This window comes from Trichechus manatus, unplaced genomic scaffold (genome assembly GCF_000243295.1).
Source record: "Trichechus manatus latirostris isolate Lorelei unplaced genomic scaffold, TriManLat1.0 scaffold00077, whole genome shotgun sequence".
NCBI classification, from domain to species: domain Eukaryota; kingdom Metazoa; phylum Chordata; class Mammalia; order Sirenia; family Trichechidae; genus Trichechus; species Trichechus manatus.
The window spans coordinates 2,270,628-2,283,042 of NW_004444013.1; the positions used below are offsets into that span (position 1 = coordinate 2,270,628).

Sequence of the window (12,415 nt, forward strand, 5' to 3'; positions counted from 1 at the left end):
GTGGGGAGCTGACTGACGTCACCTGTGATCACCGTGCTCTCCTCAGTCTTCCCCAAAGGCGGGAGGGACCAGTGGGGAGCTGACTGACGTCACCTGTGATCACCGTGCTCTCCTGCAGCTCAGATGAAGCGTCAGGATCCATTTAAACACAATTCTCCAAGCAGAGTTTATAGAATAGATTAGTGTTCTCAAACTTTTTGGTTTTGAAAACCCCTTTAAACTCTTTAAAAATCATTGAAGATTCCCTGTATTAGAAATTAAAACCAAGAAATTTTAAAGTATTTATTAGTTCACTTAAAAGTAGCAGTAATAAGCCAATTGCATGTAACATAAATAACATGCTTTTTATTAAAAGTAACTGTTTTCCAAAACAAAAATAATTTCGTGAAAAGAGTGGTGGTGTTTTACATTTTTGAGAATTTCTCTAATGGGGGGTTTATTAGAAGACAGCTGGATTCTTACATCTTTTTCTGCATTCAACCTTTGTAATTGGTTGTTTTGGTTGAAGTATATTATCAAAATCTGACCCTACATAGTTGGAAAAGAAAGGAGTATTTTAACATCCTTTTCAGATTATGATTATGTCATATAGCTTCTGGAAAAATCTATTGTACACTCATGAGAAATAGCTTCTTAGTATTATTATGAAAATAGTTTTGACCCATGAATCCGTTGAAAAGGTTTTGGGGAACCTCCCAAACGGTTCCCTGGACCATACTTGGAGCACCACTAGATTAGCTAGTTTATAGACATGGTTTGTGTGACTCATGAGGCTTAAGAAAAACTAGCCTAGCATTAAAAAATAAGATATCACATGAAACGTAGATTTCTCCAGATTCCCTTAAAAAATTGGGAAGTCCGGCACCGCTGGGCTGGCTTCCTGCATGTCACCAACCAGCCGTTGCTGGGCAGCACCCACCGCCTTTTCCTGGAACATGGGCCCCTGGGTCTGCTCTGCCCTCACCCTTCATTGTTTTTCTTACATCTGTTCACAGACTTGATTCCCAGCCCTGTAGGCACTTGAGTGTCCGCCCCTGAGTTAGAGGAATCTCTTCGGAGCACAAGCATCTTTTTATAAAGGAAATGCTGGCTCATCGCCCCCTCCTGTAAATCTGTTTCACATCTAGCACCCCTTAGAAGACACGTCACTGCCCCAGGAGGCCTTGCTGGAGTTGGGAAGTTAAACAGATGCCACGAGGTACCTTGGGAATAGTTCCCGAGCACACCACCCTCTGCAGAAGAAGCCTGTGCCTCTCCAGCATGGAAAGACTTCCAGCTCCAGGCTGTCCTGCTCCCCACCCTCCCCTGTCCAAACTGGTTGTTCATCATTGCTCAGCCCAGCCTTCCCTCCTGAGGAATCTTTCTGACTGTGCTCCCACTGCACTCAGTAGGACTCACTGCGGTTGTGCGGTCTTAGTCGATGCCTGTGTTCACCCTCATCTTCAGCATCATGTCCTCTTTCCTAGAGTCTGCCCTGACCCTACCCCAGACCCCTGTCCTCCCCCACCCCCACCCCCACCCGCTGCATTCAGCATACTCATTCCTTCCTTCGTCTCTCATCACTCACACAATTCCAACCTTCTGGGATACCTTCTGATCTTTTTACTAAGTCCTGTCCATTCATCAAGGCTTAGCCCACAGCCCGGCCCTTCCTTGAAGCCTTTCTTGATTGATACAAGCCATGTTCTTGTGGTGCTTAGGATGGGGGTGGTGGGAGATCAGTAGGAATGCTTTTGGCTACAACTAATGTAATATCCAATCAGTCCTGGTGGTGCAAACAGTTAAGCGCTAGGCTGCTAACTGAAAGGTTGGCTGTTCAAACCCTGTCAGCAGCTCCACAGGAGAAAGACCTGGCAATTTTCTTCTGTAAAGATTATAGCCAAGAAAACCTTATGGAGAAGTTCTGCTCTGTTGCAGAGGATTACTGTGAGTCTAAATTGATTTAACGGCACCTCACAACAACATAATATCCATCAAACAGCAGATTAAACTAGTAGAGGTTTATTTTCCTCACAGAACAAGAGCTGTGGCTGGCAGTTGGCACAGTGGCTCGTGATATCAGTGCCAATACCTTTGTGGCTCTCTTGGGCTCTTCCTCATGATTGCAAAGTGGCTTATGAAGCCCCGGCAATCACAGCTACTCACACAGCTAGAAGGAGGAAGAGGGGGGCAATGCCAGCAGAGTTCCATTTTGGTCTCATTGGCCAGAACTACCCAGGACCACCTAGTAAGGGAGATTTCCCATCCCCTATAGTAGATGTGGAGCCCTGGTACAGTGGTTAAGAGCTCAACTGCCAACCAAAAGGTCAGCAGTTCGAATCCACCAGGTGCTCCTTCAAAACCCTAGGAGTTTCCTTGGGACAGTTCTCTGTCTTGGAATTGACTCGTGGCAATGGGTTTTGTTTTTTGCGGGTATAGTAGATGCAGGCAAAGGAAAAAGGGCTTAGAAGGAGTGCGCCTTACTCTCCCATCCTGTGCCTCTGGCATACATCGCTAATTGATCACCATACTCTTCTGCAGAGCCTAGATACAGCCTCAGTCGTTCTCAACACAGTTCTGCAGGCAGCTACAGCTCTTTGATTAAGAGTTGACATGTGAAATAAAACCCATTTAACATCAGACACTTAAAATGTCTTGCCACATTAGATCTCTTGAATGAATCTTTTTTGTTTTTTTAAATTAAATATTGTGCTCTTTTTAAAAAAAAAAAAATACTTTTAAAAACATTCTAGGGAAGGCCAAGTCCTCTTAACTATCCCACCCCCAAATCCTGGCTCCTCTCGGGCTGTGGTTGAACTGTCCCATGCCTCATCTTCCCACTCTGGTCCCTCCTGGCACAGATGCTGTCTTAGTGACCGTCCCCTGCAGGGTGGCAGTCTCCAGGCACTTGGCAAATTTCTGGCGTGTGGGAGCTGGAGGGGCCGGGCTGACTGCAGCTGTCCTGTCCCCCAACTCGTCACCACCACCCCCCCCACCACCAGGAGCCTGAATGAGCTACGGGTGTTGCTACTGGAGGCCAATCGTCACTCCCCAGGGCCCGAGAGGGACCTGAGCAGAGAGGTCCACAAGGCTGAGTGGCGGATCAAGGAGCAGAAACTCAAGGACGACATCCGAGGCCTTCATGAGAAGCTGACTGGGCTGGTGCGTGAGGGCGGGGAGCCTGGGGATAGGGGTGCCAGGGTGGGGCTGGTGCTGCCCCGCTGTCAGAGTGTGGGGGCTGGTTGGCCTCTTAGAGCCACCCAGGGACAGCCAAGTCACGGTAGGGATTTAAAGTCCCCTAGAACCACAGGCAAGGTCCTTGGTGGTTCAGTGGTAGAATTCTCTTCTTCCTTGTAGTAATCAGCCAGACCCCACCTGCTTGTTGAGGGTCCTGCAGTGGAGCTTTAGACTAGAACTTGAGAGCCTCTGCCAGTCCTGGGGCTCCGGGACGCTGGTGGTCCTTCTTCATTATGAACAAGAACCTGACTGGAGCTGAGCTACCAGAAGTAGGGTCTGGGGTGGGTGGGTGATGATCGTCGCCCAGGATGGAACCATCCCCACCCCACCCCTCTGTGGTCAGTAGTCAGGACAAGCTTGTGGCTGGGCTCTGGGCCTGGTCAACCCCAGGGTATGGGTGGGGTGGGGTGGGGTCCAGTAGTTCAGACCTGCTGTCATAGGAGGCTGCTCCTAAGGCCCTCCCCATCCTCCTGCCCAGCCGCATGGCTCAGCCACACTGTGGAGGGCCTGAAGGAGAAGACCCAGCCCTTGGGAAGTTCACAGGCTGGAGGGAGGGACAAGATATGCCCCACCGCTGTAAGAACAGGTTTGCGGCCTCTAGGGTTAATGGTGAAGGGGCTGCACACCCAATTGTGGGCGTAGGTGTCTCAGGGCCCAGCGTCCTGCTGGCCTTCAAGTCCCGGCACATCTGGCCAGCAGGGGTTTGGTTCCAGCCCTCTGTGGCCCTCGTGGTTCTGTGGAGCCTAGAGTTGAGTTTACATGAGTAGCGGTGGCCCCTCCTGTGGGACAGCCTATCCCGTCATCTCCCTGCACCACTCCTAGCACCGCCATCTTAGTGCAGGAGAACTTGGGAAGGCCCCGGTGGGCGGTTAGAAAACTGAAGGGAGGAAGGCTGGGGTCATGGAGGGGTTTGGACAGAGGCTCAGAGCGGAGCTGAAGGACTGGGAAGTGCAAGGCCCAAGGGGGCAGTGTGGGGCTGGGTTGTTGGTTTGCCTTTGTGGAGGGTATCTCTCTGGTACCATGGTGAGTAGGGCAGCTGTGGAGGGCTTGGAAGCCAAAGTGAATGAATGTCACACTGGGGAGGGAAGAGGAGGCGCAATGGAAGAAGGGTACGGTGGGATGGAGAGTGGGAGGCCAGTGTGAGGTGATAAGGGGATCATCTGAGGCTTTGGGTCTGGGTAGGGAGGAAGAAATTCATACAAGACTGCGTGAAGGAAGCTGAGGGCGTCCTGAATCCTGGGACTTAGAGAATGTGGAAAGTCTGACAGCCTGGGAATTCCAGGCAGGGAATGGAGAAAGGCGTTCAGTGGGAATTCTCAGGTGAGGGAGGGACATCATGATCCACCCAAGCCTGGAGCCCAGGTGGGGCTAGAACAACCCACCCTCCCCCAACAAACACACACACACCCTCTCTCTTCCCCTCTCCTGCCTCTTCCAGGACAGAGAGAAGTCCCTGTCAGAGCAGAGGCGCTACTCCCTCATCGACCCATCTACAGCACCTGAGCTCCTGAGGCTGCAGCACCAGCTGATCAGTACAGAGGATGCTCTGCGTGAAGCACTGGACCAGGCCCAGCAAGTGGAGAAGCTCGTGGAGGCCATGCGGAGCTGCCCGGACAAGTCCCAGGTGAGCCGTGGCCAGGGCTGTCCTGGGAGCCTATCTGAGGGGAGGCGGCCCTGTCCTGAGAACCCTGTCTGAGGGGAGTGGGCCCATCCTGAGAGCCCCGTCTGAGGGGAGATGGCCCCATTCTGAGAGCCCTGTCTGAGGGGAGGCAGCCCTGTCCTGAGAGCCTGTCTGAAGGGAGGTGGCGCCATCCTGAGAGCCCCGTCTGAGGGGAGGCAGCCCTGTCGTGAGAGCCTGTCTGAGGGGAGGTGGCCCCATTGAGACCCCTGTCTGGGGGGAGGCAGCCCTGTCGTGAGAGCCTATCTGAGGGGAGGTGGCCCCATTGTGAGAGCCCCTTCTGAGGGGAGGTAGCCCCATCCTGAGAGCCCCTTTTGAGGGGAGGCAGCCCTGTCATGAGAACCTGTCTGAGGGGAGGTGGCCCCATCCTTAGAGCCCCATCTGAGGGTAGGTGGCCCCATCCCGAGAGCCTGTCTGAGGGGAGGTGGCCCCGCCCCGAGAGCCCCGTCTGAGGGCAGGTAGCCCCGTCCTGAGAGCCTGACTGAGGGGAGGTATCCTTGTCTGAGGGGAAGCAGCCCCGTCCTGAGAGCCCCATCTGAGGGGAGGTGGCCCCATCCTGAGAGCCCCGTCTAAGAGGAGGCGGCCCCTTCCTGAGAGCCTGAGCGGAGGTGGCCCTGTACTGAGAGCCCCGTCTAAGGGGAGGCAGCCCTGTCCTGGGAGCCCATCTGAGGGGAGGCGGCCTTGTCCTGAGCGTCCTGTCTAAGAGGAGGTAGCCCCGTCCTGAGAGCCTCGTCTGAGGGGAGAGACACAGCCCTGCCCCCTGAGAGTCCCAGATCAAGGGGAACCTATATGACTTTATCCTGAGGAGCTCAGACTAATGGGGAAGATGCAGTCTTCCCTGAGAGTTTTGGCTCTGGGGAGCCCCAGTCTGCAGAGCCCTTGTTGGGATTTGGAGCCTGAGATGGTCCTGTCAGGAAGACCTTGCCGTGTAGTGGGTAAGCCAGGAACTGCTGCTTTGGGACCCTCGCTCAGCCTCTCCCATGGTTCTTACAGACCCTCAGCAATGCCGGGTCTGCGAATGGCATCCACCAGCAAGACAAGGCCCACAAACAAGAGGTAAGGGGCGCCCTGGCACCTTCAAGCCCCCCTGCACAGGCAGACCTCTCTGGAGGAAAAGTCCTGAAAAACCAAAAAACCCATTGCCGTTGAGTCGATCCCAACTCATAGTGACCCTATAGGGCAGAGTAGAACTGCCGCATAGAGTTTCCAAGGAGTACCTGGTGGATTCGAACTGCCAGCCTTTTGGTAGTAGCTATAGCTCTTAACCACTATACCACCAGGGTTTCCAAAATCCTGAAAAGTCACCCAAAAGATAAACAAAGATGCATTGTGCGAGAGGGTTGCTCATGGAGGGGGCTGTCCTCCCTACGGCTGTCAAACTTGGTTCATTTCCTTTTTAAAAAAAACAACTTTTTAGTTATAAGTAATAGAGCTTATTTAGAAACTTTCAGAAAAAAATCCAAAAATGTATAGAGAAGAAAATACTCACCAGTAGCCCTCTCACCCAGGGATGACCAAGGTTAACATTTTAAGAGATAACATCCTTCATGAACTAAGCATGTGTGTATCTGTGTATGTGTGTATAATATGTATTAATTTTTTATTTGGAATTAATTTCAAACTTACAAAACAGATGCAAGAATAAGAATAATACCTAGAACATCATGTATCTTTCACCCCATAACATATTGTTCACATTCTGCCCCAATTGCTTTATTTTTGCTCTCGGTGTATATGTGTCTATAATAATACATACATAATTTTTTTCTGAAGTGCTTGAGTGTGAGTGTAATTGCATATATCATGGTTCTAAATACTTTAATCTGTATTTTCTGAGCGAAAAAGACATGATTTTACATAACCACAGTTCAGTTCTCAACCTCAGTAAATATAATATTGATATAAGATTTGTATCTAATCTACTCTCCATGTTCCAGTTTTTTTTAGTTCATAAGATAATGTCTCCTGTAGCTTTCCCCCACTCAGTACAAGTGGCACAAACAGTAACACATTTGGCTGCTAACCAAAAGGTTGGCAGTTTGAGTCCACCTGGATGCACCAGGCAATCTCTATGGAGCACGGTGCTACTCTGACACGCGTGGAGTTGCCATGAGTCAGAATCTACTCAACGGCAACTGGTTTGGTTTGGTTTGGGTTCAGTACAGGTTCAAGTCTAGGGTCAGGTTGGCTGCTTGTATTTAGTTGTCATGTCTCATTGTTGATTGCTGTAGGGTCAGCTCTGACTCATGGCAACCCTGTGTGTAACAGAATGAAACGGTTCTTGGTCCTGCGTCATTTTCATGACTTGGTATGCTCGAGTTCCTTTGTTGTGGCTATTCATGTCTCTTTGGTCTCATTTAATCTAGAACGTTACCGTAATTTTCTCTTTGATTTTTATGACACTGACATTGTCCAAATACAGTCCTCCCTTGTTTTTTTGTGTTTTTTTTTTTTAATAGAACATTTCTTGTTTGGGGTTTGTCTGATGGTTCCTTGAGGTTAGAGTCGAGTTATGCAACTTCAGATCTGAATACTGCAGAGGTCACTTCTGGAGGCATGTGGTGACCATCTGCCCTCCCTCATGGTGTTGATTTTGAATGTCTGGTCCAGGTGTTGTCTGAAATCTCCACTGTATACTTACTGGTTTGTCCTTTTGCCACCAGTAAGCAATCTGTGGAAAAACGCTTTAAGGCCGAGCAGATACCCTACACTCATCAAAACTCCCCCAGTATTTAGCTTCCGTTGGTGATTCTTGCCTGAACCAATCTTTACTGTGATGGTTGCAAAGTAGCGTATATATAATTTTAATATAGCAGATAGCATGCTCTATATTCAATGCTGCTTCCTGTTTTTTTCATGGAATATTTTAACGGAAGCATTTTCTCTCTTCCTTAAGCAGTCTCTGTAAATTCTACTTTTTATAAAATTATAGGGGTAAAATTGGTTTTCTATAATGTCATAGGTCTGAAGGGATCCCATGACTCCCCCCATGACCTTCCTTTCCTACCTGACCCCTCTCTGCCCACATGTCCCTGAGCTGCCGGGAGAGCTTGTTGATCAAGTCCTTGCTCTCTCCTAGGAAAAGCACTGACTGTGAGGAACCTGGTGGAGCGGCCCAGTGCACACCAGAGACCGCTGGCCTGCCCTGGTGGCGCCCCCTCCAGGCAGGGGCCAGGATTGTCACTTTGGAGACAAGAACAGTGTTTGTAACAATAGCGTACTCACTCCGGACAGTCCCCACCCCAGAGCCCCGGGCCGGACCAGGAGGCTTCCTCAAGCACGGCTTTCCACAGGGAGCAGCACAGCCGCAGCTTGAGCTCGGGACCTCGGCCTGGACGCCCAGAAGTTTCCAGAGTTTGTTTGGGAGGCAGAGGCCATCCAGCCAAGCCCTTTCCCCTTAACCCCCCGGGCAGGCAACCCAAGGACCAGTTGGGCGCCCTGGCACTTCCCCTGCCCTCCCTTTCCTCCTTCTACCCCCTGGGTTCCTTCAGGCCCCAGGGCAGCCATTGTGCCCAGAAGGGCCAGGGGAGGCCCAGCTTCTCCTTGCAGGCATTGAGGAGGCAAGTCCAGACTTCCGGAACCAGGTGGGGGCCCCTTTCCTGAAGCTGTTTCCAGGTTGAGGTGCCCCCAAGGCTTATTGTCCCCACATACTGAGGGCCCTTCAAATAGTGGTACTAGCACTCCTCACCCACCTGCCTAGTGGGCCCCCAGGTTCATGGCGCAGGTGGGCAGAGGCCCTCCTCTCCCCACACTGGACACAGACACAAGACATACACTGCCAGCCGCGAGCAGAGGTGTCTGCCCAAGACAGGAGCTGCAGTGTTAGGAAAGTTTGGATGCCCCTCTCCTCACCCCCACCACTGACCTTGGCCAGTCCCGGCTTGGACCTGGGGGAGGGATGGCCACAGAGGAGTCCAGAGCATGTTTTGACTGGTCAGTAATACAAGGTCCCCTGGGTTGACTGGATGTTCTGAAACTGGGCCTCCCACCTGCAGGCCCTGGTGGATACACCCCACATCCCTCAGCACGTGCACATACTCAGAGGGATCCCTGCTTGTGCGCTTGGGCACGTGATGGGTGTGTTTGCAGTTAACATGCTTGGGCCACACGAATGCACACGTGTGGGTTCCGGAACTGAGCCCAGGTCGGGCAAGGCTGTGCTGCAGATGCTGCAGACATTTCCTGCAGAGCAAATGTGCTGCCCATCCATGTACACGTGTGCCACACGCGCATCAGCACGCACCCGCACCGGCAGCCCCCTCCTCCCCACCTGCCTGGAGCTTTGCAGTGCTGTCTCTTGTAACTAGGAAAAGCCCCCAAGGGGTGTTGGAGACAAGACAAATCTAATTGCCTCCCGCCTCTTCCTCTCAACACTGCTGAGCAACTCCAGGCCTGGACGTGGTGGGAAAAGCCAGTATCACACAGCAGCCCCACCTGGAGAGCCGCCGGGCCTGCAGATGGGCTGCCGCCTTGTGCCTCAGCATCACCCTCCCTCAGCTCAGGGAGATTTTTCATGTGAGGCCTGCCCCCTCCGGGTGAGCGGGTGAGCCTCATACCCATCATGACATTCCCATAATGCACCAGGTATGCAAATCCCACCCTCAGACCAGCCCAGGTGCCTCCCAGGCACTGGTAGGTGGTGCCCACGTTCTTGCCCCAGCGCAGTCCATCCTGGGGCAGCAAGGTAGTGCCCCTGGCCTCCCATCCCCATTGGCTTTTGGAAGCTCTCGCATGTGGTTTTATTAACAACAATAGAGAAGCGATGCTGTAGCGGCCTAATCCAGAGCCATAGACTGTTCTTTACCGTACAGTCAGGCAAGGGGGCAGCCATTAGTCTACTAACAGCAAGGCCCACACACGCAGCACCAGGCAGAGGCTGGGGCCATCGAGGGTGGGCTTTCGGGTAGCTGGCGGTCACAGAAACGGCTTCCTGTGAGCATCTGCCTCCATGGGCCTCTCAGCCTGACCTGTGGGCCACTCTGGTACCGGCTCAGCCATGGGCCCCCTCCATCCTCCCCACCCCTTTCCCCTCTTCAAAGTGGAATTGTTGAAGTGTGGCGAGTCCGTACTTGGGACAATAAAGCTTGTGACTGAGGTCTGGGACCTCTGCTGCGGCTGTTTGCTTCTCTCTGCACGCACCTCGGGCTCCCTGGTGCCAGGAGCTGGTTCCAGATTGGCCACTGGTAGGTTACCAGCTATTTGCTACTCTTTGTGAATGGTTGATGAGGGCCTCAGCGGGCCTGCAGTTGAAGCCCTGGGGCTGAGCCATCAGAGGAGAAAAACCCAAGCAGGCAGAGCAGGTCAGCTGAGAGGGGCAAGGAGCTGGGCTGGAGGAGCCTGGCCTTGCTTCCTGTTTGTATTTGAATCTGTTAGAGGCATAATTTCAAGCAGCCGGCAAGGTAAAAGCTAAAAGCCAGGTCTAGGTTTTCTGACAAAAAATCTCAATGAACAAAATAGCGATGGATCAACTAACACAAGTTTGATGGGTTTGTTTACAGTGTAAGGGAGAAAATTCTGTTTCCTACACCAAGCTTTCTGTAGGTCAAGTGAACAGCACAAAAGGTTTTGCAAGCTTTGTGGTCATCAACAGTTGCCATTGAGTCGATTCTGACTCATGGCGACCGCGTGCATTTCATAGTAGAACTGTGCTCCATAGAGTTTTCAATGGCTGATTTTTTGGAAGTAGATCACCAAGCCTTCTGAGGCGCCTCTGGGAGGGCTCCAACCTCCAACCTTTTGGTTAGCTGTCGAGCATCTTAACTGTTGCAAATCCTAAAGGTTAACACATTAGGCTGCTAACCAAAAGGTTGGCCATTCAAGTCTACCCAGAGGTGCCTCAGAAGAAAGGCCTGGTGATCTACTTCTGAAAAATCAACCACTGAAAACCCTGTGGATCATAGTTCTACTGTGGCACACATGGGGTCACCGTGAGTCGCAGTCAGCACAGCGGCAACTGGGTTTTTTTTGAGGGGGGGTGTTGTGGTCATCACAGACCCTGCCATTGAGGTTATGGGAGATAGAACAAGACTCAAGAGGTTGACAGTTGACTGTGTTTGGAAGCTCCTTGCCGCTTCTGGGAGCAGTATCAGCAGAGTCCTGGAGGAAACAGTGGGATAGTCGAAGGGTGAATGAGAGTCTAATGAAGGGGCCTTGTGCAGAAGTTTGGACAGGGCTAAGGGACCCAGAGGGACTCTATGGGGAGCCATTGCTACCCTAAAGGGCAAAGCAGGGGAGCTGTTACTGGAACCAGGCAAAGCCTGGGGCTATGGGAGAGGCCGCAGGCAGTGTGGTTGGTGAGGAGGGAGCTGGAGGAATAAATAGCCTGACCTCTCTCTCCTCCTGCTGGCACCTCCTACTGGCTGAATCCAAGCAGAAGCCATAGGGCAAGGAAGCCTGTTGGCTTGCATTCAGGTCAGCCCCTGGGATGCAGTGCAGGATGGAGAGGGGTGCATAGTGGATCTGGGGTGGGCACACATGGAGAACAATCAGCACAGTATCCATAATAGGTCTGCGGAGATTTAGACAGCGCCCTATTGCCTGGGCTTCTGCTTCCTCATATATGAATGGTCCCTATCCTTCTTGAACATTTTTCACCAGCCCAGCATTTTGAAATTCAAAGAGCTGCAAACAGGATTCTTGACTCCCAAACGACCAAGTACCATTGTGACCTTTGGTTCCTTTTCATCTTACCGAAGGCCATAGGTTCACCCAGTCACCCTGACTGATGTGGTGACTGAGAGCAGGAAGATTTGTCACCCCTTCTGAGTAAAGCATTTCCACCTGGGGACATGTACCAAGAAGAGCGAGATCCCCAGCCAGGGGAAGACAGACCTCACAGGCCAGAAGGCAGTTTAAACAACAACAATAACAAAACAAAACAAAAAACAGTTGCCGTGGAGTCAACTCCAACTCATGGCAGGTCTGTGTGGGTCAGAGTAGAACTGTGCTTCACAGTTTTCAGTGGCTGATTTTTTGGAAATAGATTGACAGGCCTGCCTTTTGAGATTCTTCTGGGTAGCTTTGAACCTCCAGCCTTTTGGTTAGCAGCCAACAGCGTTAACTGCAGCACCCAGGAACCCCAACAGGCAGGTCAGCCCTGTGCTACCCGCAGTAGATCAGGGTGCTGGGTGGGGGAGGAGGAGGAGGAGTAGGGTGGGCTGTCAGAGGGAAAGTAGGGAGGCCATGTGGGAGGCGAGAGACACTGAGATGTGGCTGGAGCTCACTGATTGCTTAGTGTGACCAGGACTGGGGTAGGTGGGGGCCTGAGGCCAAGTCAGGAGGTCTTGAACCTCAGGAAGGAACGTCCTGGGGGCAGGGCCCTTGTCTGCCCAGGGCTTGGCACCCAGGAGGTGTGGGTGGAAGAAAGCAGCCTGAAAGGAGACAAGGGGTTGAGCTGGTGGTGGTGACAGACTGACACCAGGGCCCCTGCCCTCAGGGAGCACAGCCTGGGAGTGGGGGGGGGGGCAGGACCCTGTCCTCAGGGAGCACAGCCTGGGGGGGGGCAGGACCCTGTCCTCAGGG

General features: G+C 52.2%; 1 protein-coding gene across 1 annotated transcript in view; it reads left to right on the forward strand.

The window, feature by feature from the left end:
- The window catches only part of CLIP2 (CAP-Gly domain containing linker protein 2), an 84,056-nt gene extending 75,542 nt beyond the window's left edge, over positions 1 to 8,514 (forward strand). The window contains exons 14-17 of the mRNA XM_004380848.1: positions 2,982 to 3,141; positions 4,655 to 4,840; positions 5,888 to 5,950; positions 8,386 to 8,514. Of these exons, the coding sequence (XP_004380905.1) occupies positions 2,982 to 3,141; positions 4,655 to 4,840; positions 5,888 to 5,950; positions 8,386 to 8,514 (538 nt within the window). The remainder of the gene's footprint in view (positions 1 to 2,981; positions 3,142 to 4,654; positions 4,841 to 5,887; positions 5,951 to 8,385) is intronic.
- Positions 8,515 to 12,415: the final 3,901 nt, after the last annotated feature.